General features: G+C 53.2%; 1 protein-coding gene across 3 annotated transcripts; it reads left to right on the plus strand.

The window, feature by feature from the left end:
• The first annotated feature begins 506 nt into the window (after positions 1-506).
• On the plus strand, positions 507-27,946 carry PDE1B (phosphodiesterase 1B). 3 transcript variants are annotated; one of them, XM_032348485.1, is made up of 16 exons: positions 507-691; positions 781-903; positions 17,463-17,576; positions 18,465-18,647; positions 18,851-18,917; positions 19,253-19,369; positions 21,597-21,737; positions 22,142-22,242; positions 22,350-22,475; positions 22,611-22,712; positions 23,749-23,869; positions 24,185-24,266; positions 24,598-24,706; positions 25,178-25,308; positions 25,917-26,036; positions 26,550-27,946. In XM_032348485.1, exons 2-15 carry the CDS (start codon positions 794-796, stop codon positions 26,018-26,020), a joined length of 1,608 nt encoding a protein of 535 aa, XP_032204376.1. In that variant the 5' UTR covers positions 507-691; positions 781-793; the 3' UTR covers positions 26,021-26,036; positions 26,550-27,946. The 3 variants fall into 3 exon arrangements, with proteins under 3 accessions (XP_032204376.1, XP_032204380.1, XP_032204377.1); XM_032348489.1 differs by lacking the exons at positions 507-691; positions 781-903 and adding an exon at positions 12,596-12,907; XM_032348486.1 differs by lacking the exons at positions 507-691; positions 781-903 and adding an exon at positions 15,639-15,660.
• Positions 27,947-27,986: the final 40 nt, after the last annotated feature.

Here is a 27,986-nt window from a genome sequence, read left to right on the forward strand (position 1 = left end):
CAGACCTTGAACTTCTCCCCTCAAAGGCCGGAGCGCAAGGTGGGAGGCTCTGGTCCCGGACCGGGTTCGGAGGGTGGTTGGCTGCCCTCAGCCACAGCACCCAGCTCCCCAGGGCGAAGTGGGGGAACTCATCCCCAAGCCCTCCCTCACGCCAAGGGGCTACAGGCGGCTGGGCGCTCATGGATACACGAAGCCACAAGCACATCCACAGAAACTCAAAGCACAGAGCCGGGAACGCCCCCGGCCGCCCACGCAGAGGGCTGCGGCCGCCGGCTCTGCCTGCACTCTGTCAACACGCACTCGCGGCCCCCGCGCGGGGCACCCGCCGCCGCTCGTCCCGGGCGCCCGGCTGCTTGCGCTCGCCCTCGGCACCGCCGTCTGCGTGTGCCCCCGGCTCCCCGTAGCTCCGCGGGGAGGGGGAGGAGGGGCCGCGAGGAGCGAGAGCCGAGCCGGCAGGCCGAGGAAGGCGGGAGCGCAGGGAGGGGGGCCGGCCGAGGGAGGAGGAGAGAGCAGAGGAGGCGGCCCCGGCAGCGCGCGGCGGCGGCGGCGGCGGCGGCGGCGGCGCGGAGAGCTCGGACTGGGAGCCAGAGCTCGGCTGGACAGCGCGAGAGCAAGAGCCGCAGGAACTGCAGCTCCGCCAGCTTGGGCCGAGCCTAGACACACCGGCCTGGCTGCTCCGCGCCAGCCGCAGGTGGGAAGGGGCTGGGGTGGGCGGGCGAGGGGCTCCTGGCTCCGGGCTGAGGCTGAGCCGCGGGGCCGTCCCCTCCCTTCGTTCCGCAGACAGAGGGTGAGCATGGAGCTGTCCCCCCGCAGCCCTTCCGAGATGCTGGAGTCGGATTGCCCGTCACCCCTGGAGCTGAAGTCTGCCCCCAGCAAGAAGATGTGGATTAAGCTTCGGTCTCTGTGAGTCCCAGGCCGGGAGTGGGGGGAAGGGATCTCAGGGAGCCTGGAAGTGGTGGTGGTGGCGGCGGGGTGGGGGGGAAGTAGCCGGAGCCCGGCCAGTGGATTGTCTCCTGCACACATGTTGGCAGGTGCGAGGAAATAAGCTGCCCTGACACGCAGGGTCAGGCCACATGTGCAAGGCGTGTGCGGAGCAAGCCGGCTGGTTGGAGCGGGTTTACAGGAGTTGCAAAGCTAACGCTGTGCCAGTGCCCGTGGACCCCCCGGGTGACACACGCAGCGCGGACAGGAGGCACATTATGCGCGGTGTGGCAGGGCTGCAGACGGGCAGCATTCAGGAGGTGCCGGGCTGACTCACACGTATCCGTGTGTAGGGGTGTGCAGATGTGAGACACACATGACATGTGTGTGCGCGAGTGTCCGTGGGACACACAGATGTGTGTAGAGTGATCGCACACAGCTGCAGATCTAGTGCGCGGGGATACTTGTGCCAACCTGTGGGTCATATGTATCCCTGTTGGGATTGGTGGTTTCTGCCTCCTGCATCTTTTAGGGGGTGGGGATGGGGGGGCGCTCCATACCTGAGCTGCTCGACCCTGGGGGCCGGGAAACCCCTTGTGCACAGTAATGTTGGGGGCTGTAGCTGGGATCTGGGAGAGTTGGGGTGGAGCCCCTACCTGGGAGCTGGGGTGGTGGTGAAGAAAGATTGATTGACAAGGGCAAGGCAACTGTCAAATCTTTTTGTTGCTGTAGCGTCTCCCAAGGATCTCCAAGCACATTTAGGCATCTTTTCTTGTTGTGGCAGGAGGAGGGCATGGGGGTGGGGGCTGGATAAATAGGAAAACCAGGGACTTGGGTGTCCCTACTCCAGTCCCAGGAGAGAGAAACAACTTTTCTTTCTGTTCTTCAGAGATGGAAAGGAGTGGGTCAAAGACAAACCAGGCAGCACCTTTATCTCCCAGTCAGCCGTCATCGGGTAACCTCCGCAGTCTGTTGATTCTTGATCAGAGAATGAGGGAAGGTTCCCCTGTCCAGGATATGACTCCCAGTGGTCCCAGGAAAGACACTGTAGATGTTCAATGATGCAATGCAGGAACCATAGTCCTGAAACCCAGTTCCTTCCCATTATCCTCAATAGTGAGCCCTGAAGCTTTCCATTTCTGGGGTCCAGTGGAGGGAGAGATGGTGGTAGGAGATGGATAGATGCTAGTGATTGTTTTGTTTTTTAAAATACTTCACCTGTGGTAATAAGATGACACCTTGATATTGGGTGGGTGGGTCTGATTTATACTTTAGCTGCTTAGCGAGGCCTTAGGGAGAACTGAGGCCCAATGGGCAACAAGGCTTGGCATCCAAATGTGCTTCTCAGTTCCTGTCCTTTGCTGCCTTTAGCCAATGCAATTTGCTGGGCTCTGTGAAGCGCAGCCTTGGAATGAGTTCTGGGATGAAGAAATGGAAAACCGGATTGAATTGATTTTTGTTGGGAGGAGCACCGAGTGATTCTTGATAGAAAATGATGCTCTGTTACTGGTAACTAAGCTGGGGTGGTGGTGGTGGTGGTGGTGGTAGGTAAGGAAGTGGTGGAAAGGCAAAGAAGGGGGCTCAGGGTTTATAAATGAGAGAATTCAAGGTGTCCCAGGACAGCTTCCCCCCATCATATATTTTCCTTGCCTCCATTCCCGGTAATGAGTGGGCCATGCAAGAGGGCAGGTTTTCCCTGTTTCAATGTCTCCCATACCTTTCTAACCAAAAGTCTTCCTTGGAAGCAAATCACTATTTCTTCCTTCAGTATGAGAAGTGCTCAATGGTGAGAGAAGAGGATCCCCAGAGGAGGCATTGAAACCCAGGGAAAGAAGGGAGTAGAGGCAGCTGCCCCTACACAGTGCATTAGCTGAGATGTCCTTAAGGAGATCATGGTGGACAAGGAGCACTAATCTTATTGATTAAATTATTCCGGTCTTCACTTACTTCAGCAGTCTGGTCCTTAAGAGTGTTAGCTGCATGTAATAACTTAACCAGAAAAGGCCCATTTCCATATTGTTAATCACCAGGAATAGATTCTCACTTTCTTAAAGCAGAGAAAGATTTTGATATCAAGGTAGATCCCCACTTGATGGCTTACTGGATTTGGCCCTGTTTGAATATTGGTGAGGCTCTAATGAGAATAGGGGGATAGACACGATTATCTCATGGCTGTGTACTGAATAGAAATGAAGATATATAAGGCCTCCACACAACACGTCCTAACCCCCCACCACCACTCCCCCAACTACCCTTTTAATTTCTAATCTAGGACATCTAGATTGTCTTCAGGGAGGCCGGGTTTGGTGTTTTTGCCTCCAGTTAAAAAGCTCATACTAATATAATTTTGCAGGGCAATTTCTTCTTGGGAAGGGCATCCAGGAATTCTGTTTCCCACAGCAGGTCTCTGCCAAAGATTAATTCAGAATCTGGAGCATCTGAGCTGAAGAGTCTCCAGCTATGGGATTTCACCTCTACCTAGCATGAAAATTTTCCTAACTAAGCAGACTCAGAAGTGAAGGCATTCGAGTGGCTGGAATAGGTAGTCTGGAGATGATGAGCTGACTGGGGTGAGCATTTCTGGCCCTAAGATGAAGGATTTGACTGGACTGCTTGCCTTTCTCTGAGACCAGAGGACCTTGAGAAGCCTAGAGGAGGCTCAGGAGCAAAGGGTTTCCTGTGTCTTTTGTGAGTCAAGAAAATCTGTGAAGGGAGATTGGTTTGGCATCCTTAGCTCATTCATTCATTCATTCAGCAACTATTAATTGAGTGCCTCCTGAGGGTCAGGTGATGTGCTGGAGACTGGGGTATGGTTATGGGCAAAGTAGACACAGTCCCTGCTCCTATGGAGTTGATAATCTGGTTCACATATCTCAGGGGGAGTTGCGAGTGGGTGAGGCACCCAGTTCCTCATTTTGCTACCCCCATCCAAGTGCTAAGACTTTACCACTTTGGTTTCTGCCTGATCCTTTCCTTTGGACTGGGAGGGTGGGGGGTATGCTCACAAGAAAAGCATAGAAACAAATTCTTTCTCTTTCTCCCAGGATTGTACAAACATCACTTTCTTCTCTCTGCCCCAGTTTCTCCTGGAATTTTACAGATAGAACTTCCCTTTTCCTTTGGGATACTATAAACACAATCCCTTTCTCTTCTCCTTTCTTCACATGGGACTCAGGACTCCCAAGGTCTAGGCTCTATGTTCTAGGCTGTGGTTCAAGGTCATTACAGCTGAGCGGGAACAAGGAGCCAGCTGGGGATTCTTTTTGCTCTTCTTTGTTTCATCTGAGTCTAGTGTGGTACCTGAAACATAATAGGCACTCAAGAAATATTGTTAAATAAAGCAATGGACAAATGAATTAATGAGTATCCGTGTATATGTCATGGAGCCCAGTTCTGTCTGATTCTGTGGTGCGTGTGCTCCTGTGCGTGGGCGGGGGGGGGGGGGATGGGGGAAGGAAAGGAGGTGGTGGTGTTTTGAGAGGGTGATGTTTAAAAGGTACAGGGTTTGAGGACCTCAGGACAGAGCCTGGAACTGAAGGAGTTACAGAGAGGCTATGGAAACGTTATTTGGACGTGTGAATGAGATGTTTCAGGATGAAATCGTGAATGCCTGACGTGTATACATATGTGTCTGGGTGAAGGTTGGCAGGCGGGTGGGGGACAGCTCATGGAGTCAGAGCTCCAAAATGATGTCTCTTTGTTTTCATGTTTATAAATGGCACATGTGATAACGAATAGGTTCCGAAGCTTTGCACTTACTCGAATACCTGAGATTGCCTTATGTATGAATGAGATGATGCATGTGTGTGAGGGAGTGTGTGTGTGTGTAGGTAATGGGATATTATGTACCTGTGATCTTGTGTATGTGTTTGTGACACACCAACATTTTTTTATAATCCTGGGGAGATCAAATGGGCAGGAGGAGGAAGCCGAGGGACTGGACTGGGTGCCTTACCGGTTGATTTAGTCCACCTTTTGTCTTCATTTTCTGTATGCCCCACGGAGTGACCTTCTGTGGTTCTCACTGGTTTTGAAAGCTGTACAGTGGTTCCCCTTTTTCTGCGTGTGGTCATGGAGCTGCTGTGAACATAGCAAGGTAAACTGTGGCCCCCTGGGTCTCTGGAGCAAAAGGAGCACCATTTCTCCCAGGCATTGGCAGGGATGAGTTTTTGTGCCTCCCTCCGTGGAGCAGCCCTTCCTCCTTCATTTCCAGCCATGGCCAAGGGGATCTCTCCTCCCTGGGTTTTAGATCCCCTCTCCCATCAATGCCTTCTGTCTTCACATTTCTTTTATCAGCTGTGTCTTGAATGGGGCATCTCTGGATGGGAGAGGGTAAAAAATGCTTGCGGTAAGGTGAAGGGAGCTGCAGGGAGAGGGGACATCAATTTAGACCAAAGGAAGAATTTCACAAAGCTCTGGTCAGAAGAGGGGATTAGGGGGCACCTGGGTGGCTCAGTGGTTTGGGCTGCTGCCTTCGGCTCGGGTCATGATCTCAGGGTCTTGGGATCGAGCCCCGCATCGGGCTCTCTGCTCCACAGGAAGCCTGCTTCCCTCTTTCTCTCTCTCTCTCTCTGCCTGCCTCTCTGCCTGCTTGTGATCTCTGTCTGTCAAATAAATAAATAAAATCTTTAAAAAAAAAAAAAAGAAGAGGGGATTAGGGTCGCCGGGTGGTGGGAGGGGAAGAACAGAGGGAATGGTGGGAGACTTGAGTTTGAGTTCATGTTCCCATGCTGCAAATTACTAACTGCATGATCTTGAAGTCACATTGTCTCTCTGAATCTCAGTGCCTCGTTTGATATTATGCATATGAAAGTGGTTTTGAAATGATATAGTCTGGAGTTCTTTCAGCATTGGAGAGCTTGCTGTATGAAGAGGCGGGGGAATGGGAATGAATGGGGGACCATTGGCTTGGATGGGGAGAATGATAAAGATTCAAGAGGCAGGAATATGAATTACTTAGTAGGTTTAAGTCCTGGTGTCTGGGGCATGATTCAGAAGAGGCTTGTTGATGAATGGTTGTCTGGAGGGGGCGAGACAGGTGTCTGAGCTGAGAGACTAGAAGCTTGAGTGGGGCAGTCTTACAAAGGATGTGGGCCACTGAAGTCAAAAGAAAAGGGAAGGACTTAACTCCTATCATCTCTTTTCCCAGTGGTTAGAGCAACTGTAGTTCTAAGATGTGGAGGGTGTGGGGAGCTCCAGGACTGCCGTTGGTGAGTTCTGTAGGCGTTGGAGAAACTCTAGCATTTATCCTGCATTTCTAGGCCTTGGGGGTAATATGGTCAGGTATGCCACATCTTATTTTAGGGAATCCCTAAGTCCCTGAGAACCCAAATATCACTTTGTTTGCCCAGAAGCCCCAGGAGGCCAGTGAGAAAGACTGAGAGGAAATTTGACAGTGGAAAGTTGGATTTGTCCCTTTTGCCAGGAGGAGAGTGAGGTAGGCCGGGGATGCTCTGGTTCTGGAAGGCCAGATGAGAGACCCAGGAGGGGAGGGGCCTGGACTTCTCTAGACCCCTTTCCACCTGCCTTCTGTCTAGGGAGCTTCTGAAGGCACTGAAATGAGCGGTTGTTTCCCATCTTCCCCTCTTTTTTTGGCCACTTCCATCTGACTGCGATGGAGGAGCAGGGAACCTTTTTCCTCTCTTTTAAAGGAATCCCCAAGGATTCGTTTCCAACCTCTCTGCTCCCTCTGCTTTCCTCTCTTTGATTCCTCTCGAATCCTGTCTCTCTGTCCCTTTCCTCCTTTGTTCCCATCTCTCTTTGCTGGGCTGCATTTTGCTCTTCTCTCTTGTCCCACTTCCTCTATCCCTATTCCTTTTGACTGGGCTTCTCTGGCCTTCAGTGCCTCTACCCCTTTCTCACCTTGGCTGGGAGCCAGGAAATCCCTGGGGGCTCCCTCCTCCACCCCCAGGTGTTGGGGGTGGTGGCTGTGCAGGGTGAGCCTGCTGTGGGAGGACCCTTTGGGACCACCTTAGGAGTCCAGCCTCAACTGCTGCGTTCTGCAAGGCCTTTCTTTTGCCTTCTCAGTGACCTCATCCTCCCAGCTCCCCTGGGGAGGAAGCCAGTAATTGCCTTCCGCTCTCAGGGGGCTGATTTTCTCAGGTACGGAAGTTGAATAGCTATTTTCCAGCTCTCTTCAGGACAGCAGCAAAGAGGGACAAAACCAGGGCAGCAGGTGGGGTGCAGGTGAGCCCCCCCCCCCCCCCCCCCCGTCTGGAAATTGTTAGATAATGAGATTGTGCCCTAAGGGAGGAAGACTTAATGGTCCTCCAGAATTGGTAGAGCATCCTGGGGCTTTGGAGTGGGGTAAAGACGGGAACTGAGGGGGAAGGAGAGCTTCTGAGAAGGGAAAAGGAGGAAAACAAGTTGTTGTCCATTCAGTGCTGGGAAGTCCTTAATGCCAGTGCTCTCGCCTCTCTGTCTTGAATATCCTGCCCCCCTCCACCCCACCACCTTCCTGCAGCTGCTTCTCTCTCCTCAGCTCCGGCTGCATCCATGTGGATCAGGGAAGGAAACATCAGGTTAGGATTCTACTTCAGCATCCCAGACCTGGCAGGAGTCCACTGAGTGATCTGGGATGGGGTTGTGGTGGAGAAGCAGGCTTGGTGGGGAAAGGACAGGGGAGATCCTGGTATAGGCCCAGGGGCATGGGGTTGGGAGAAGAGCTAGAAAGAAGGTGCTCCAGGGGGTGCTGTTGGATACAGCCAGGTTCCTGGGTCAGTGGGTTCCACAGCTGCAAAGAGAAGTCAGATTTGCAAATAATTATTGTGGCTGCAGTAGTATGATTTGGCTGCCAGCTGGTGTTGGCACCATTTAGTTTTGGGAAGGGAGCTTGGCTTCCAGGGGGCTTTGTGGTTCTTTGGCAGGCAAGACCTGGGGGCTGGAGAAGCTTCTCTCCTTGCTATTCCTTGGCTTCCCTCCTCTCCTGTTTGTCTGCTCTTGCAGATCTAATGTGGCAACATCTCCCTGGCTCTTGATGCCCACCATGTTTGGGAACTTTCTGGGGCCTGGGCTAAGGGAGCACACATGCCAGCAGTGTTGCCAACCGTATCTTTTCTAAGCAGTAGCTTTAGAAATTCCAGACTTAAAGAAATACTATAAATCAGATTGCACCAGCTTCACCCAAAAGACTTTTTTGTCCTGCTTCTCCTCCTCCTATTTGTTCTTTTTTGGAATGCCAAGAAAATTTGCTGTTGTTTTGATTGCAAGATGGAATAAGCAAGATGGAATAAAGATAGATATGCGGGAGAACTTCCTGGAAACTTCATGGAGGTTAGAATGTGACCTTCCTGTAATAAAGAAGAAAGCCCTCCTCCTCCTTTTAGCATCAGGTTAGGGATGTGTTGGGGAAACAGTGAGTGAGTCAGAAAGGATGAACTTGAATCAGGGTATTGAGACCCAGGCATCCTATTTCCCTAGTGCCTCCAAGCCCAGCACTGAATCTGAGAACCATAAAATGGAACAGAGGAGGAAAGTGTTGCCTAGAGGTGGTTGGTAAGGTTTGGGGACAAGGGTTGGGACCAGACCCCAGTCGCACTGGTCCACACTCTTGTGCTGCTGCCATCATCCTGCAGTCAGTCCCTTGCCAAGCCTCCAACTCTGTTTGCCATCCCAGGCTGCCTTCCACATCTGCTAGGCCCCCTGGACACAGGGCATCTGCTGGAACATCTGCTGGGATGTGATTTGGAGGGCTGGTGGGGTGGTCCATGTGGAGGTGGTTAATGAGCAGAATTAAACAGTGCTGGGGGGTTAGGGGAGAAGAGGGTTGTACAAGAGAACCAGAGAGAGAGAGTGTTCTTCTGGCCTGGGTCCTGGGAGCCTCCTCTCTCCTTAGCCTTCCTTGGATTTTCTTGCCCCCTGCCCCCACTCTGCCCCCAAGTTCCTCCTTCTCCTCAGGGCTGAAGTCTGAGAGTGAGGTGACACTGGTGCATGCTGGCCTAGGAGCTGGGATATCTGGGTTCTTTTTAGTCTGGGCTAAGGCTCAAGCTGTTGAGAGTACCCTCTTCCTCATCTGATCTGAGCTGTGCTGGGCTGTTGCTAGGAACACCTGTTAGAAACAGCTTCTGGTCAGGAGGCAGAGGGGGAGTTGTTTTCAGACACAGCATGGGTGGGAGCCAATCCCCTGTTCTAACAGTTTCCCTCCCCGTCCAACACCCCCCCATTCCCTACCTGTCCCACCCCCCGCCCCGCCACCGCCTCTGCTGCTGTGCTTCCCAGACCCTCTTCAGCATCTTTCAAATCTCTCTTCTTTTCCTCCCTACCCGCTTCATACCTCCTGCCCCCTCCTCTCCCTCCACTCTCTTGGTTTCTGTTCTTCCCACACTACCCACCCACCCCCCATCCTCCGCTACCCTCCCTCTGCCCAGCTCCTCAGTCCAGTGCCTAGAGATCTCTTAGGACCGCTGCTGTGTCCACCCAGGGCCTGCCGCCTCCCGGAATGGCACCCCAGCTCTGCCACCAAGGGGGCTATTTTTATCTCCAGAGCCACCCCCGCCACCGTGCCCAGCCAGCTGCCAGAACCCAGGCTGCTCTATAGCAATGGGAAGCCAGAGGAGTGAGGGGAGTGCAGGGCTAGGGTAAGGTGGGGAGCCGGTTGTTCTTGGTTTCTGGAGCTCTATGCTGTGCACATTCCCCTTTCTCCTTCCACTGCCTCATGGCCCCTGTGGAATAAGGAGCCAGGGAGAAGCCCTGGACATCTGGAATGGTGGCGGCAGGGTGACTAGGGCTTTTCTGCACCAGAGGGCCTGGATACAAGGGTGGGCATAGGAGACTTTTTTCATGGAGGATTCTTTTTTTTTTTTTTTTTAATATTTTATTTATTTATTTGACACAGAGAGAGAGATCGCAAGCAGGCAGAGAGGTAGGCAGAGAGAGGAGAGCCCAATGTGGGGTTTGATCCCAGGACCCTGGGATCATGACCCGAGCTGAAGGCAGAGGCTTTAACCCACTGAGCCACCCAGGCTCCCCTCATGGAGGATTCTTAATGAACATTTGTGGAACAAACTAAATGAAAGGTTGGGAGAAGGACTATTCTGTTGCATTCATGCATCACTTTATGGTCCCTAAGGTGCTCCCATGTGATCTCATTTGATCCTTGTGTGAATTCTGTGAAGCACATACTACTTACCCATTTTATAGACAAGGAAATGACCTCAGGGTGTCCTGCCCAAGGTCATGCCTAGTGATAAATTCTAGGCAAAAGTCTCCTGATTTCTTTTTAGTTAAAGATTTTATTTATTTGACAGAGAGAGACTTAGGAAGAAGAGGGAACACAAGGAGGGGGAGTGGGGGAAGGAGAGGGAGGCTTCCTACCAAGCGGGGAGCTGGATGTGGGGCTTGATCCCAGGACCCTGGGCTCATGACCTGAGGCCAAAGGAAGACACTTAACGACTGAGCCACCCAGGCAACCTTAGAAAGTCTCTCGATTTTAATTCATATCCTCTTTCCACTGGATTTAGGTGATTTCTTTGGTTTTTTCAATTTCTGAGATTTTGGAGCCTTGAGATCAGCTGGTTAATCCCTTCCCTAACACCCCCTACCTCCACCCCCACTCCTACCTACCCCCCCATCCCCACGCCCTCTCTGCTCCAACCAGAGTCAGGGTTTCTTATCCTTCGTTCACCCCCTATCCCAACTCCTATTCTTCAGGAAGGTGGGGAATACTGGGAATCAACTTGGGAGGGAGGCGTTATGGTTGTGCTCCTTGCTATTTTTAAACTAAATGAAAAGACTAGAGGATGATCCATGATGGACTCTGCTAGGGCCATCATCTGTCTGCCCTGTCCCCCATTCAGGGAAGTCTCCCCAGCTCAGATAGGGGTGTGGTGTGTGTGTATATGCATGGGTGAGTGGATATGTGTGAGATCCCCAGGAAGGGCTGGTGGCTGGCCAATATCCTTTCCTGTTAGGAACAGTTAATCAAAATACTAGACTGGGATGAGCAGGTGTGGGCTGCATGCTGGGACCGTGCAGCAGGTATGGGTGTGTGGGGAGGTGGTGAGCAGTCATTCGTCCAACCAGCTTTTGGTTGGGCAAGAGAGCAGAGGGACGGACAAGATATCCTCCGCAATGCTTTCCTAGACTAAGAAATCTCCGCCTTGAGGTGGGTTGAGGTGAGTGCCAGCTTGAGGTGGCAGGGCCTAGAGTGAGGACCTGGAGTCAGGTGAGGGGCGGGAGCTGCCCTGGCTTGGTGTTTGTTGGGGTTTCAGGCTGTATGCAGCCAGCGTTCCTCCACTTCTGTCCTACCCTGGTCCATCCAAGCAGGCATGGCCACGGAACCGGGGAATCTTGTCCTTCATCCCCTGGGTGTCAGTTCTGGGTTTCTGATTCAGACTCTAGTTCTTTTCTTCCAAAAAACACGAACCCTTGTGTGTGTGTGTGTGTGTGTGTGTGCGCGCGCGCGCGTGTGCTGGGAGCGCAGAGAGAATGAGATGGACCCAGAGAGGGAGGGTTTCCTTTCTTCCAAAATCTGCAGCAGCCCTGCTTCATGGCTACCACGAGTTCACTGGAAAACAACTTGTAGATATTTAACTTCATCCCTCTGGTTGCTGTTGAAGCCCACTTCCACTTGTCCCAGCACTCACTGAAGCTGAGAAACAGCAGGTTCCCAAACTTCATTTGTTTATAATCATTCAAGGCTTTGGCACAGTGACAAGCTTTTTAAATTTCTCTCTGCTTTTGTAGGATAGAGGCGGGGAGGAAGGCTTCCCGTCATAAAATTCTGGTGCTTGGTCTGTTTCTTCTCTTTTACCTTTCTCCTGTCATATACTCATCCCCACGGGTCCACTTTCCTCATTTCCACATCATCCCCAGCCCTAGACTCTAGATGAAGGAGAAGGCGGTGGCGCTGAACTCTCCACTGGATGCGTTGTTCTTCACCCCGGGCTCTCCTCCTTAGCCCCGCCCAGCCTCTCAGCTGACCAATCGTGGCCCCGATGCGCTTGTATTGGTGACGTCATATCACAGCCAATCCGGAGGCGGGCAGGGGCTGTATGCGCACGTCCACTTAGCGCTGCAGAGGCTGGCTTCTGTCCCCCAACCTGAGCGAGGGCAAAGCCTGGAGGCGGAAGAGGGGGGTTCCTGGTCCCCAGGCCCGCCCTAGGCTGTCCCATCAATGAGAATTGGCCTGGGCTGGGTTGGCCTCTTCCCAGTTAATGCCCAGTATCCCCCAGTGCTCGTTTTCCAGATGAAAAAAAAGGCGGCTGGGAGTGGGAAAGTAACTTGCCCAACGTCTTGGTTTGTTCAACCGAGCCATCCCGACTTTCATTCACTGCTTGGGCGGGGCCTTCCCTCCCCGTGAGCTGGTGTCTGGGTGAGGAGCCCCGGAACCCCAGCTTCAGTGAGCCCCTCCCACGTGGTTTCTGGTTCTTTTCCCCTCTTGGCTTAGGCCCTTTCAGGTGGGCTAAAGCTCCTTTTGAAAAATGGCTCCTGAAGAAGACTGTGGGAGGGAGCTGAATCTGCTTTAGTCCGTCCAGGGGGCTCTTGCGGGCCCCTTCCCCTTCAAGGGTGGACCGTCCGCCCACAGAAGATTCAGGGTGGTTTCCTGTCCCTGCACCCGTAAGCCTTCTGCTAACCCCATCTCCCCTAAGAGGAGCCCCACCTACTCAGAGCAAGGGGCTGGACTGTGCTATTTCTGTCCTTTCTGGGATTCTTCTGAGAACAGATTCTTGTTTTCCGTCTGATTCAGATGTGAAACTTTTCCCGTGGCCTCTCACCCAGTTGCTGTGGGCTGCCTCTCTGTCTCATCACTCCCTTCTTCCTCCAGCCAGGCCCCTCCTGCTCCCCTCCCCAAAGCTCTTCTCTCTGGTCAGTAGCTCAGTTCTTCAGAGACCTGGAGGAGGAAGTTGGGCCCAAGAGGGAGTCATTCCCCTCGGGGGCCCTGGGGGGCCTGGGCGCGGCATTTCAATACTCTGAAGTAGGACACTGTGATTCCCATGGCAAAGCCTGTTCCTGTGCAGAGAAGTCACCTGCAGGGCCCCATCCTCAGGTAGGCACCAGGGGGAGGCACGGAGAGGGGAGGAGGAGGACAAGTTGCTGTGGGTCCACCACTAGTAGTTTGGTGGAGGGGAGGGATCAAGGCTTGACAGTCCCCGTATGTTATGTGTGCATGTGTGTCCACTTCTCCACCTTTTCCCTTGCCTATCTTGCCCTTTCTCTTATTCTCCTCCCGTTCCCATCTCCCTTTCCTTTGTAGTGCTTCCTCTTGCCTGTGGCAGGTGACTTAGCTGTGATTCCCCTCCTTTCTCTCCTTCCTCACACCAGCATCCTCAGGACTTCATATCCCTTGAAATCTCCCCATCTGATCTTAAGAACCCGAAAGGGAAATCCCATCCTTCTCCCAACTCCTAGCCCTTTGGCTTTTGGCTGCCCTGCACTAAGCCCCCTACTTAACAGTGATCTCTTAGGGTGCTGGAAGTAGGACAGGGGCTTTGGAAATTGCCAGATCATCAGCCATGATGGCCCAAAGAAACCAACTGGTGGGGAAGTTGAGCTCTTCTGGGCTGTTGGGATTATTACTACCCTGAGCCTTCTCGTTCAGTGGGCTGCCTAGAGCTGGGAGAGGTGCTTTCCAGGGGTCAGGGTCTGAGGCTTTTCCTGGGGTGCAGGGGCCAAAGGTAGAGGAGAAAGCAGTGGGTGTGGTGAAACAGGACTGGGGGGGAAGTGGAAGGATTGTTGTAGAAGATTCCAGTTTTCCTTAGGCCTGGATGGGGACCTGTCAGTGGGTGGGAAGTAGGACTTCCTGCAGGAGAATGCTGAGGGGAGGGCTGTGGGTGGGCCAGGGCAGGGGAGGGGGAGAGGATGGGGGATCCTAACTCCTATCCCAAGGCTCCAGCCACAGATTCTAAAGTCCTTATGACTTTAGAATCCGAGAGGCCAGTGCTGGGTCAGAGCGGCTGTGGGGGAGTTAGAGGAGGGTGACGTTCATTCAGCACTTGGATCCTTCTGGCTGCCGGAGTCCAGGTTCCCTTCTTAGACTCCCCATTTATCAAATTCATTCTTTAATCTTTCTTCCCCTTGATCCCCACTTCTGGTGTCTGGATCATGTCCACGTCAGATTTCAATAGGAACTCTGAAAGAGCAGGGTCTAGAGGTGGAGTCAGGAGGAACTTGGAGGAAAGGTTGTGTGGAGGGCCAGCTACAGCCGCCTCCTCCGCAGGCTCTCCATTAGAGTTTCTGAAACCTTGCCTCAGAGATCTCCATTGTGAGCTTTGGCAGATAGCCCCCCACCTGATTAGTCTGCCCCCTCTCCCTTTTATTTGTTTATTTATTTATTTACTTATTTTTAAAGATTTTATTTATTGAGAGAGTGAGAGCATGTGAGAGAGAAAGAGAGAGGAAGCGAGATAGTGTGAGCAGGGGGAGGGAGGAGGGGGAGTGAGAAGCAGACTTCCCACTGAACAGGGAGCCTGATGTGGGGCTTGATCCCAGGGCACCAAGACTTGAGCAGAAGGCAGACGCTTAACAGACTGAGCCATCCAGGCGCCCCCTCCCTTTTATTTAAGGAACATTCTCTGAGCACATACTGAGTGCTCCGAGTACAGCAGCAGGATAAACAAGTCACTGTCAGTCCCATCAAGACGCTCACAGTCTGCTATGAGCTGCCAGACACCAGAACTTTAGACCACAGATTGAGGAGCTGTGATGGAACAGGCCCCAGCCTCCCTCCAAGTGAATTACACGATCGAGCCCCTTCTGCCCAACACCTTTGGTGTACAGGGCACAGTTAGGCCCCAGCAGTGTGAGTCATAGGCTTGCGGGCCTGTCTGAGATGGACAAGTTGTGTGACCTTGGGCCAGTTGCTTAACCTCCCTCCTCAGGTGGTTATGTGGCCCAAATGAGGTTTGTCATTATGAAGGAGAGATCGTGGCTACTTTTTCTCTGTTAGGGGGCTTCCCAGTCATCAATCTCCATGCAAGCTAGACTAACTCTTCTCCACCTGGACTTGGGAGGGAGAAGTCAGGCACTTGTTGGTCTGGAGGCGGCGAGGTGTGAGCTGGGTGGGGCTTGGGTGTTGTTGGTCAGTTCACTTGAATTCCTATCACATTTATATAGTCCCACTCTGTGTATCAGCCGTGTTGCATACATTATTTCATTTATTAAATAAATTATAAAATAAATAATAATTCTTATTAACAGGCCCTTCACAGGTGGTTTGTCATCATCTTCGCTGTTTTACAGAGGAAGGAACAGAGGCTCTAAAAGAAAGGTCCTGAAAGCTTCATGTGCAGGAGAATCATCCTGGGTATTTGTTACACGTTTGCAGATCCTTGAATCCTACCCTCAGAAATTTTGTTTTAGTAGTAGGTGTGCCACGAGGCCTAGAATCTCAAATCTCGGTTTTTCGCAAGCATCCCAGGTAATTCAGATGCCAGTGGTCTACAGGCCACCTTTTGAGAGGTTCTGATTGAGAATTAGTGACTTGCCCAAGGGCTCAGGGCCAGGAAGTGATACTTTTGAACCAGGATCCCTGCCTCCCAGAACTGTGGCCCGAGCCTTGGTTTCTGCACTGAAAATAGGGGTGGCAGTTTCTTCCCAACTCCCTCCCTCTAGGCCCATTGTGAGGATAATCTGAGATAACGTAGGAGAAATCCCTTTTTAAAATGCAGAGCTGGCAGCATTGTTAACGATTATGCGAATACATGCAAATGAACACCCGTGGGTTTGGCTGTTCACTTTGGGAGCCCGCGCTGGGATGTGTGTTTCAAGATGTGGGTCGAGAGAGAATGTGGAAGAACTTTGGTGAGTTTAGGTTTGGGTTTTATAAAGGGCTGACCGACGTGGAAGATGAGGGCCAGGGTAGGAATCTGGGAGACAGATGGGACCAGAGGCTTTTCTTTATTTTTGGATTGTGTGTTCCCTATATCCAAGGGTCTCTGGCCACAGGGACTGACCAGGAGAGAGAAGCCCTGGTTTGCACCTGGGCCCCAAAGGTGGAACTAACCTCTTTGTTCTGTGACCTCTAGGTCAGCACCCTGGGAGATGCTGGCTCAGTCCCCCTTCCCAGCTCATTGGCTGGGAAGCCTTTTATGTTGTCTGGCCTCTGTTCCACCTCCCTAATGAAGCCCTTGCTAGGCAGAGATTTACTGAAGTCGGCTTCTTTCTTGATGAACAACTGCTGTTTGCACTTGCTGCCGGTGCAGCAGGAAGGCCAGAAGTGGGGTTTGAAGATCACCCACTGAGGATGCTGCAGGGTCCCCCTCAGCTCCTTTCCTCCCATTTTCCCCTTTGCCCTTCTGCCCCGTTTGCATTCAGACCGTTCTGGGCGGGACTGCTGGCCCTGAGGTGAGAGCTGGCCTGCAACGCTTCCTGAGGCTGGCTGTTTCCGGCACCCCCACTCCAAAGCTGCTGAGACCCCGGGACTCTGGAGCTGCTTCTGTTCAGGAGTGCCATTGTTCTCCCTCCCTAGCATCCCTGGGAATTGATGCTAATTTCAGCCTCTGGTCCCTGACTCATTCTTTTTTCCTCCCTGACTCATAGGGTGACCTTGGATTTCTGAAGCCCCTCTCAGTGGGGAATTGTCCTGGCCGCCACTTCACCCCTACCCGGGTGTTAGGTGGGGCAGGGCAGGGCTGGGGGAAAGAGGGAGCAGGGAATGTTTAATTGCTTTCTTTAAAATCACCATCTAAAGTCAAGAGAGTTTTGTTTGCTTAGTGGCTGCCTGGGCCAGACTTCAGACTTCTAAGAAGTCTCTGGCTTCATCCCTGACCCCCAGCATTCCTGAGTGCAAAAGATGAGGGACTGTCCCCTCAGGCAGAACGTCCTGGAAGTGAGACCCCCTGGCCTCACCCCACCACTTGGGCTCTGGGGGAAGCTGCTGAGGGGCGGAGATAAGGGATGGGTACAGACACACATTGCCAGAGGTTCTCTTGGGCACCACATCAGGGAGGCAGGGGTTAATCCTGCTTTGTCCTGGTTGATGGATTCTGGAATCATAATCCATTAGCTTTGCCTGAATGGAGTGAGGCCAGGCGAAGAGCATTCAGTCAGATTGGTCTTTGTTCTGTATCTTCAACATCCCTGCCAGGGACAGAGAAGCTGTGGACATGTACCTCCCCCCCACCCTGCCCCCTTCCCGGCAATGACCAATGGATATAATGGAAGCATCTTGGGTGCTTTTTTGATTGCTGTTGACCCCACAGCTCACTCTGCTGGGGGAAATTGGCAGTCTCAGCTCTTGGTTATTCAGGCTATGAAACAGATCATCCCCAGAAAACCAACCCAGGGGCTGGTACCTGCCTCAGTCTGCTGGGCCCCGGGCAGTGTAAACAGGTTTTCTGGGAACTGGCCCAGGGGAGGTGTGGGGAGGTCAGAGGTAGGTCTCGATGGTGGTGTCAGAAAAAGGCCTGGGGTTAAACTTTGGGGGTATGTAAATTTAATACAGGCAGTGGCAAGAGCCTGGATGAAACACCCTAGCTGTGGTCCCACCCCTGTTGGAGAGAGTACCTATCTCTGGAAGACTGAGGCACCTTATCCGAGGGTGTTCTGCTCTTGTGACCAGGGGTAGGGATGCCTAAGTAGACCGTCTGTGCCCACTCCCACAGGTTGCGCTACATGGTGAAGCAGCTGGAGAATGGGGAGGTAAACATTGAAGAGCTGAAGAAAAACTTGGAGTACACAGCTTCTCTGCTGGAGGCCGTCTACATAGATGAGACACGGTGAGAGACCTGCTCCTGCAGTAAGACACCCGGCAGACATAGTGATGGGGGTGGGTGGGAATAAGACAGAAGGCTGGAGATAGAGACCCGCGACAGGACCAGAGCAGGGAGGAAGAGCTGTAGATGGAAATACCACAGAGATAAAGGGGCAGAGGAACAGATAGGGGGTTGCAGAGACAGAGACAAACACAGGTGTCAAGGAGAGAAGACCGTTTCAGAGCTGGAAGGGACCAGAAGGCTCAGGTAGTCCTAACCCTCTGGCCAGTGGGGAATCCCTCGAGACCTCTATGGCCCAGCATGGGAGCCACTGGTCTCATGTGGCTGCTGAACCCAAGGATGAACCGAGACGTGGATTTGTGGGTGACACGCACGCTGGATTTCAAAACCGAGAGAAAGGAATGTAAAATCTCTTTCTATATTTTGTATTGACTTCACATTGAAATTATACTATTTTGGGTGTATTTGGTTAAAGAAAACTTATCATTAAAATGAATTTCACCCATCTGTTTTTACTTTTTTAATGTGGCTCCTAACCAATTTAGAATTACTTCTACTTGGCTTGCATTTTATTTCTGTGGGACAGTGCTGCTCGTCTCAGCCTCCCTGACAGGTGGCATCTCTTCCGTTTGCTGCCTGAGCGCTTCTAGAGTTGTTGGGTCACTCAATACCTCACATAGTGGCCTGTTTCATTATGGGAGGCATCAGAGAGACAGAAATTAAAAATAACAACAACACCAACATGTAGTGAGAGAAAGGAAGGGGAAGGTCAGAGAAGGGAGAGACCTGGCCTGAGTGTTCCTGAGCTGTGGGGTGTGGCTGGGCCCAGCGTCCCTAGGTTGTGGAAGCACCTGCTGTCTTTCTTCTGTGACTCCCCTTCTGGGACCTCAGGCAAATCTTGGACACGGAGGATGAGCTGCAGGAGCTGCGGTCAGATGCCGTGCCTTCGGAGGTGCGGGACTGGCTGGCCTCGACCTTCACCCAGCAGGCCCGGGCCAAAGGCCGCCGCGCCGAGGAGAAGCCCAAGTTCCGGAGCATCGTGCACGCGGTGCAGGCTGGGATCTTCGTGGAACGGTGAGGCTTGCCCTTGCTCAGCTTCCATCTGCCTCTAGTTGCATTCCCCCTTTCCCAGACACTCGGGGCTTCTGGGATCCCACCAGAGCCCCAGTGGTGTTCCCCCCACCCCCGTCCCCCAGAGCTCATCCCCATAGCTCCACCTGATCAGACCCCACTTCCCAGACCTTCACTGTGGGCTGCTTCTCGTTGTTTGCCCTTAGGATGTTCCGGAGAACATATACCTCTGTGAGCCCCACCTATTCCACTGTGGTTCTCAACTGTCTCAAGGTGAGTGCTGGGTGTTCGGGAAAGAGGAGAAGGTTGGGGGAAGCAATGGTCACTGGGACTTTCAGATTCTTTGTGGGGTGGTTTTTGCCTTCCCTTTTAACTGTCATCCCCCTATTCCTCAAAACAACATTTTGCCCCCTCCAGAGGCAAACTCCGGTCTTTTTGTCTCCCCTGCACTGGGACGAAAAAGGCCCACGCCAGCATTTCTTTGTTTTCCTTTTTCCCAGGTCTCTGTAAACACTGGGAAGTCCCCCTTGAAGTCTAACTGTAACCCTTGCTGCTGCTGGGAAGCTCCCCTTGGGAGTCTCCCTACCTAGTCTGTTGTTTCTCCACAGAACCTGGACCTCTGGTGCTTTGATGTTTTTTCCTTGAACCGGGCAGCAGATGACCACGCCCTGAGGACCATTGTTTTTGAGTTACTGACTCGGCATAACCTCATCAGCCGCTTTAAGGTTGGACAGCATCCTACCCCTGTTCCTGGGCAGGGTTCTCCACTCCCATCACTCCTGTTCTACAAGATTGCCAGCAAGCAGGTTCCACAAGCTCCCTCACTCAGTCTCACTGTCAGGGAAGTTTCCCTGTGCCCATCTGCCTAGTGTTTCTGTCACTTGTGCACCCCCAGCTTCTGACTTCATTTATTGCTTTCCAGAAGATTCTAGGTCTGTAATCCCCCAGCCTAGGATTCTGCTCTGTCCTGCTTTGCTTCTTCCCCATAACTTGTCCTCTTCAGGCTGGCTCGAAGTTCGCCTTCTGATTTCAGCTGTCCTGCCTCCCGCCTGTGGACACCCGAGGCCTAGAGTTCACATGCTGTCAGCCTGTGCCGTTGGGACTAGAATCTCTCCACTTGTTCTGTGGGATGGGGGAGTGGGAGCGGGGAGGAAGGGATAAAACTGGTCACTCTTCCCCTTCCCCTCCCTAGTGTCTGTCTGAGGAGTTTTATGGAGAGGATGGGCTCTTGGCAAGGCTGGATAGGACCGTATGAGGGGAGGCGAACTCCATTTGCTCTTCAGCTTGGCTGGCCATGAATATGGGATTAAAGTCCTCTCCAGATTCTATGCCAGGAGGGAGTGTCTTTTGGGAATAGGGACTGGAAAAAACCACTTCCATGTGGAAAAACCACACTTAGAAGTGGAGGGTGAAGGGGTTGAAGAGTCTCAGTGGGAATATTTGGTCAGCACTTAGATGGGGGGTGGACATAGATATTAGAGGAAAACATGTCTGTTCTGAGGGGGCTGTGGGGGAAGTCAAGGGAGTCCAGTTGGAGGACCCTTTCTCAGAGGGCTTTGGAAGATCATGAAGCCATTCTCAGCCTCTACTTTATCATAATAGACTGTTGGTGCCTGTGAACTTTTCCTTAACCTTTGACTCCTCGTTTTACACCAACTCCCAAGAAGGTTTCCAGAACTTTCCCGAGATGCTCAGTTGTGATTTTTCCCTCAGTGCCTTCCTGAGGCCTCTCCTTCTGCACTTCATTATCATCTTTCCAGTCCTGCCCTTTCCAGGACAGAGAACAGCAGCGTCCTCCTTTTCCTAAGACTTTTCCAGCTCATATTTCTCAGACATTCTCCAGACACCAGCTTCTCTTAAACTCTGCTTCCTTACCTGGAAGGACTGGTTTTGGAGGACCCTGAGAGTGAAAGCGTCAGGTTGGGTTTGGCCCAACCCCAGTTCGCCCTGCTCTGAGGCAATTAGAGTGGGGGGGCACTTCTTGCTTAGGTGTTTACTCATGGCAGGGATTCCTGTTGGAGCCACCCTTCTCAAGCTCCACATTCCCGTCTTGGGCACACAGCCCCTCCCCTGTGTCCCTTCCCTTCCCTTCCCTCCGAGGACACCATGGCAACGCCAAAGCAAGGGCAGTTGTCATGGAAACAGTCCTTTAAAATTCCCTGAATTTGGGGCACAGCCCTTCGAGGTGGGGGTGGGAGATGTTAGGGTCTGACTGATCAGTGGTGTATCTTCTGTGTCTCATCACTACTGCTCATCTCTACAGAAGCTTCCCCAAGTCTTGCATGTTGCTCTCCTCACAGCCTCAGGAGATCCAGGGACTGGTGCAGGCACCAGCCCTGCCCTCTGGGAGCCTGAGCCTTTGAAAGAGGCAGGCAGACTGCAAGGGGGTAGACAGAGACAACTGATAGGAGCTGGACAGAGCTCTGGCTCTTGGTGTCCCTCCGTGTGGTCTCTGTGTGTGTGTTGGTGTAGGCAGAGGGAAAGCCTTCTTAGAGGAGGGGATGACCCATGTCTGCCTGGAAGGATCCTAAGTCATCTTGCTCTTTCCCCTGCTTCTGAACCCCTTTTTACGGTACTGGATTGGGGATGGGATGGGGTGGTTGGAAGAAAGGAGGGAAGTTTGCTTTTCTTAAAAAGCTCCAGGGAAATAATTATAGCTACTCTTTAGAGAGCACTTACTAAGTGCCTTGTACTTACCTCATTAAATTCAAGGAGGTGGTGTTATCTTCATCCTGAGATTAAGTATCAGAGGCATAAGATTTAACCCAAGGTCACACAGCCAGCAGGTGGTGGAGCCAGGATGTGAGCCCAGGTCCACCTGACTGCAGCTGGTGCTTTCTACCCGCGTCATTCTACCTTCTAAAGAAAGGTGGCATCGCTGATATCAGTCCTCGGCTGCCTGCCTTTCCTGCACATACCCCGTGTATCTCGATTTTCTCCCTCCCACTTCAGATTCCCACTGTGTTTTTGATGAGTTTCCTGGAGGCCCTGGAGACAGGCTATGGGAAGTATAAGAACCCTTACCACAACCAGATCCACGCAGCTGATGTGACCCAGACAGTCCATTGCTTCTTGCTCCGCACTGGGATGGTGGTAGGTGCCCAGAGATCATTCTGTGATTTAGGGTCTTCTGGCTGCAGGTCTGGGAATTCTAGACTCTCCTCCCATTTCCCTTTGTCTCTCTTTGGTTCCTCTCCTTTGGTATTCCAGAGTCTTTACAGAGCCAAATTTTACTTACTCCAGAGAATTCCTGGGTGGACCATAATGTCATGGGCAGTGCTGGGGGCGTGTTCTGGGATATAGTGGGAATGTGTCAGGTTGGGGTAAAGGGGCGTATTTCACCATTCTGGGAGCTGAAAAACCTGGCCATCTTAGCCCAAGAGCTGGCCTTGAAGAGCAGAAGGGATGGGCTGAGTCCTATAGCCTGGGGTGGACGTCTTTGGGCAGTGAGAAGGGCAGGGTGAAGCCCTTCTCTTCCCCCCCCCTCTCTCTGCCAGCATTGCCTATCGGAGATCGAGGTCTTAGCCATCATCTTTGCTGCAGCCATCCATGACTACGAGCACACAGGCACTACCAACAGCTTCCACATCCAGACCAAGTGAGGGGTGCCAGTGTGGCAGGGGCAGGAGGGGTTCTGCGGGGGTGGGGAGGCTGCCAGAGGCCCCACTTGCAGGGGGCTGGATGCGATGACCCTTGGCTCTGCAGGTCAGAGTGTGCCATCCTGTACAATGACCGCTCAGTGCTGGAGAATCACCACATCAGCTCTGTCTTCCGAATGATGCAGGATGACGAGATGAACATCTTCATCAATCTCACCAAGGATGAGTTTGTGTGAGCTGAAGGCGGGAGTGGGCCTCCCGAAGAGACCTCCCTCCACTCCCCCCGACCCTCTCTTCTCATGCGCTGGACCTCCGGCCCATCAGCGCTGTGGTGGGGGCTGATTGCTGTCTGGTTCTGTCCATCCAGAGAGCTCCGGGCCCTGGTCATCGAGATGGTGTTGGCCACCGACATGTCCTGCCATTTCCAGCAAGTGAAGTGCATGAAGACAGCCTTGCAGCAGCTGGAGAGGTGGCATCTGGGGGGATGTGGCTGGGTCATGGCCAGAGTGGGGGCTGTGAGAATCGGGCGCACGTACGCGGGTAGCTGGTATGCCAGGCCTTTACCTGGGTGGAGAAACTCTCCTGGTTCCAGGTGCCAGAGCCCATCTCCACAATGTGTGTGTGCGCGCGGGAGACGTGTGGGCACACGGGCCCAGATTTGCATCTGGGGCACTGTGGGAGGGCACATGGGGCCAGGGGTCTGAAATGCGCGGTTTCACTACGGGACAGCCTGACCCTGCAATGTTGGGAAAACCTTGCAACGTTTTTGGATTCGGTTCCTTATTGTGCCATGTGAGAATGAGAGGCCTCCCCACCACAGCTCGAAGCCACTTCCAACACCAGTAGGGCTAGCCTGAGAGTCATGTGAGGTTAGAGGAAAAAAGCACAGAGCAAATGCCTCGATGACATTGAATGTGGCTTAGAAATAGGTGGGAGAATATAACTGTGTGTAAGAGAGAGGAGACTATGTGTGGGGGGGGTCCCCAGGGTGTGTGTTCATGTCCAGTGTCTCTGGGGGACAGTATGCAGTGTGGCACCGTTGGGGAATAATGACAATACTTATGATGATGATGAGGATGATGGAGATTATAGATAACATCTACTGTCAGCACTGTGGGCCAGACACTCTACTAAATACTTCTGCGTTGCGTGTCATTGAATTTTCAGAACAACCCTACGTGGCAGGTTCTGTTCCTATTTCCTGTTAGGATTGAGGAAAGTTCAATATGAACATTTTAAATAACTTGCTCTGTGTCACACAGCTAGTGTGTGATACGTACAGTGGGGATTTGAACCTGTGCCCCCTGATTCTCAGCGCTTGGCCTGGTTCCACCTATATAGGTGTGTGTGTGTGTGTTTGCACGTGTGTGCGTGCATGTTGCCCCAGAGGGTGGCTGAAATTCCCTGCAAGGATCCCAGGGCTTGTGATGGGAAGTTAGGAATGGTCCAGTTTTTCTTCTCCTAAAAAGATGAGTCTCCCTTCCCTTGCTGCCTGCTCTGACCAGGATTGACAAGTCCAAGGCCCTGTCCCTGCTGCTCCATGCTGCCGACATCAGCCACCCAACCAAGCAGTGGTCGGTCCACAGCCGCTGGACCAAGGCCCTCATGGAGGAGTTCTTCCGTCAGGTAGCAGGGCATCTTCACCCATGCCTGCCCCCCTTCCCCTTGTTCTCTGGGCTCCCACTCTACTTCCAGATCTTCATTCAGCTCCCTGTAGCTTCTGACCGGATCCCGAAGCCCTGGGAACAGAGGTCATTTTCCTAAAAGCTTAACTGTGGTAGCATTGCATTTGCGTATCGTCCATTTCCAGGTCAAAGGCACCGAGATGCCTCTTCTCCCACAACAACCCCTGACCTCCCCCAGCTGCACCCCAGAGTGGGGGTGGTCTGAGGCAAGCCTCAGAGGAAAGCCTCCAGCTTTCCCACCTTGTCTTCTCCCCAGGGTGACAAAGAGGCAGAGCTGGGGCTGCCCTTTTCTCCGCTGTGTGATCGCACTTCCACTCTGGTGGCACAGTCGCAGATTGGTGAGTGGCCTCTCCTGTGGGGAGGAGAGTCCTGGCAAGGGGACAGGATGCTTTCTGGGCTGAGGCCAGGCCTCTCCGAGTTGCCATCCCTTAAAACCAGTCTTCCTGTGGAGTAAGCTTGTGCTGGGGCCTGGGGTCCTGGGTAGAAGGCCTGGGGGTGCAAAAGTGGGGTCACAAAGACATCGTTGCAAAGGCTTCCCCCTCTGGGAATTTCTCAGCCTGGGTCACCCTGTCTTACCCGCAGCCAGGCGTTCCAGCCACACAGGCGCCTCTGCCCAGCCCTCTGTGTGTGTGTGTGGGAACTCTCCATTGTGTTCTCGCTTTACTGCAGGTTTCATCGACTTCATCGTGGAGCCAACCTTCTCTGTGTTGACTGATGTGGCCGAGAAGAGCGTCCAGCCCCTGGCGGATGAGGACTCCAAGTCTAAGAGCCAGCCCAGGTGAGGGTGGCTGGGGCAGCTGTCTCTCCTGGTTCGGGGGGAGGGAAGAGGGACTCTCAGAGAGCACTGATCGCAGGGAGGAGGTACAGCCATGGCAGGCGAGTGGAGAAACTTGGCTACCCAAAACTTGAGACTCTCTGCTGCCTGTCACACAAAGGGGTGAGGGGGTGGGGCCGGAAGGCTGTGACCTGCACCTGTGGTCCCCTCCAGCCATTTTTGTTTGCTCTGTCTTTATTGCCCTTTTGCTAATGTTGTTTTTATTTTCCTTCTAGTAGTAGGGAAGGTGTGGAGAGGAAGGGGTGAAACTATAGGAAAAGGGGCAGGGAATTGGGGGTACCCAGCAGTGGGAAAGGGGGAGAATAAGTCTCCCTAAGCTTCCTCCTGGTCTTCCATCCCTGCCGCTGAGGGATGGAAGGCAGTTCTGGAGTGGGCTGGTCTCACCTCTGGAGTCGGGGTGGGGGGCTGCTTTAGTTTCCAGTGGCGCCAACCCTCTCTGGATGTGGAAGTAGGAGACCCCAACCCTGATGTGGTCAGCTTCCGCTCTACCTGGACCAAATACATTCAGGAGAACAAGCAGAAATGGAAGGAACGGGCAGCAAGTGGTGGGTGCTGTTGGACCCAGGGGTTGGGCTGGGGTGAGGGTGAGGCCTTGTGGGGAGGGTGGCTGATGGAGCCAGAGCAGGTCTACTTTCTTTAAACCCCTGGAGCAACCCTTTGTTTGACTTCCAGAGTTGAGAATGGAGCTGATCAGACTAAAGTAAGATGATAGAAAAGAGTGTCAAGCTGATTGGCCTGGACTAGGGACAGGGACAGGAGACGGGGGACAGGAGAGAAGATAGGAACAGCCATAGAACAGGGACAGGAGAGATAAGAACAGCCATATTCCACAGCCCAAAGGACCCCATGCATGTTGTGTCTGTAAATCGTGGTCTGTGGTCTGTGGTCTGTAAAGTCACCCCGTAGATCTGGGTGACTTGGTGGCCTTGGCTGGGAAATCTCTTTTCTTTAGGTGTGAGTTGACGGTTATGAATTTTAGCAAGGCTGGGAAAGAATGATAGGGAGGCTCTCCCTAAGTTGTCATGTGTTGAATGCAGCTCACTTGAAGGCAGGAGGATGCATGAGAATCCTTTACTTTTCTCCACATGCTCCTGGCATTTTGGGGAAAAATGTTTCTTGTCTGGGTCCCAACTTCCTAAATGCCCCCCTGCAGGTGTCACCAACCAGATGTCCATTGATGAACTGTCCCCCTGTGAGGAAGAGGCCCTGCCCTCCCCCGCTGAGGATGAACACAACCAGAATGGGAATCTGGACTAGCCTGGGGCTGGCCCACGTGAGCCTGTGTGCTGGAGGGGGGAGGGTCTGGAGAGTCTGTAGGGAGTAGAGAGCGCTGGGTGTCCAACATGGAGTCTCTGAAGGGTCATGTCTGGGGTTCTGTGGATGCGAGGTTCTTCCTAGCTCTTCTGAGGGAGGAAAATGGAAGTGAACACATACTTGAGCCAGGGCCTGAGTGGGAAGCAGGGAAATCTTTCCACCCCTTCTATCCAGTCCCTGCAGGAAGGAGGTAGTTCCTCAGAACAGGGAGGGCCTGAGCAAGGCTACAGCACCTTTGTGAGGGTTCGGGAACAGGGCCCAGCCAGGGCGCAGGACTCTGAGAGGTCGGTTGGGTGTGGCTTTGAGAGCAGCCCCCTGCTCAAATGCTTGGTTGAGCACCCTGTGCAGGCATTGTTGGCACAACTGTGTGTGGGACTGGGGTGGGGGGTGGGTCTGGCGGGCCTTGGAGAAGGTAAATCAGGCTGGAGATAAGGCAAAGATAGGAGCACTGAGGCCTCTCCCTCTTTCCCAGGTCCTCAATGCGTCCAAAGTGTTCGATGTCATCAGCACCATTCATCGGGACCGGCTCCCCCATCTGCTCCAAGGGAGCATGGAGGTTGAGGAACAGACAACCCACCCAAAGGCCGAATGCCAGAGATTGTGGGGTTGGGGGAAGGGCCCCTCCCCACCTGACACCCATTGGGGCGCACTTTAATTTCCCAGCAGCAAGTCTGGGAAACTTCAGGCTCCCAATGGTCACTGTGCCCATTCCCCTGCCTCTGGACTCCCCCCCCACCCACTCTTATAGCCAGTTGGCTGGCTGGGAGAGGGGAGCTTCTTGGAGGCCTCCCAGGGCCCAGGGGGGAGGGTCAGAGATGCCAGCCCCTGGGCCCTCCCCCATCCTTTTTTGCCTCCAAGTTTCTAAGCAATACATTTTAGGGGGTTCCCTCAGCCCCCCCAGATCTTAGCTGGCAGGTCTGGGTCCCCCTTTTCCTCCCCTGGGAGGAGCTGGAATAGGATAGAAAGCTGGGGGTTTTCAGAGCCCTGTGTGTGGAGAGGGGAGTGGGCTCCTTCAGGGCATGGGATCTTTCTAGGGCCTGGGAATGCAGGGGGTGTTCTCTTTACCCCAGACCTACACTGCTTCAGCACCATCCCCAGACCCTCTCCGCATCCCAATCTTCCTTCCCTCCCATTCTGAAATGTGGACTGGGGGAAGAGAGGAGGCCTTCCTGGGGTCCACAAGAACTTGGGATTGGTCTGGGCCTCTGGGGCCTGTCACCTACCCTGGCTGTCCTGAGCCCTTTGCCTCCTTCCTCTCCCCTCGGGCTGGGAGGCTCCCATCCGACCAATGTCTGTAAAGTGCTCTGAGGTCTCCCCAGCAAAGCACCTTCAGGATGCATTTTATGAGCAAAGGCAGGAGAGACCAGCTGGGTTGGGGCTAAGGGTGCACGGGGAGGGTGAGATGTAATCCAGGAAGCCTGTAGTGTTCTCAGAGGGTCACTCCCTGCCCTCCCCCTTCCAGCACCTGCCCAGCCACTGCTGATGGCACCAAAAGGCCCCTCCCCTGGGACAAGTTCGGAGTGGTGGGTAGAAGGCAGATGGAAGGGACTCGCGGCTGCTGCTGTTGTGCTTCCTGAAGAGAGCCTGCCAGGCCCTGTGTCCCTTCTCAGACTCTCTGAGCAGCCTTGTCCCAGGAAAGGCCTAAGTCCCGGTGACTGCCCTCCTCTTATCTTGTAAATACCAACCATGCATTTGTACAGTGGGCCCTGTTCCTGTGAAGTCCATATCCATGGTCTCTTAGACCTACCACCTTGACACTTGTCCCTCCTCCCCCACCCCAAGTGGGGCAGAGACGCATGTGACTCACCCCTGCCCTTGGTCTCCCAGAACCCTGCTATAGCCAGAGATCAATAAAGAAGGGAGACCAGGCCTGGTTGTGTTTCGTGTTCACTGGATGGAAGCATCTTCA

The sequence above is a fragment of the Mustela erminea genome, chromosome 6 (genome assembly GCF_009829155.1).
Source record: "Mustela erminea isolate mMusErm1 chromosome 6, mMusErm1.Pri, whole genome shotgun sequence".
Taxonomy (NCBI): Eukaryota; Metazoa; Chordata; class Mammalia; order Carnivora; family Mustelidae; genus Mustela; species Mustela erminea.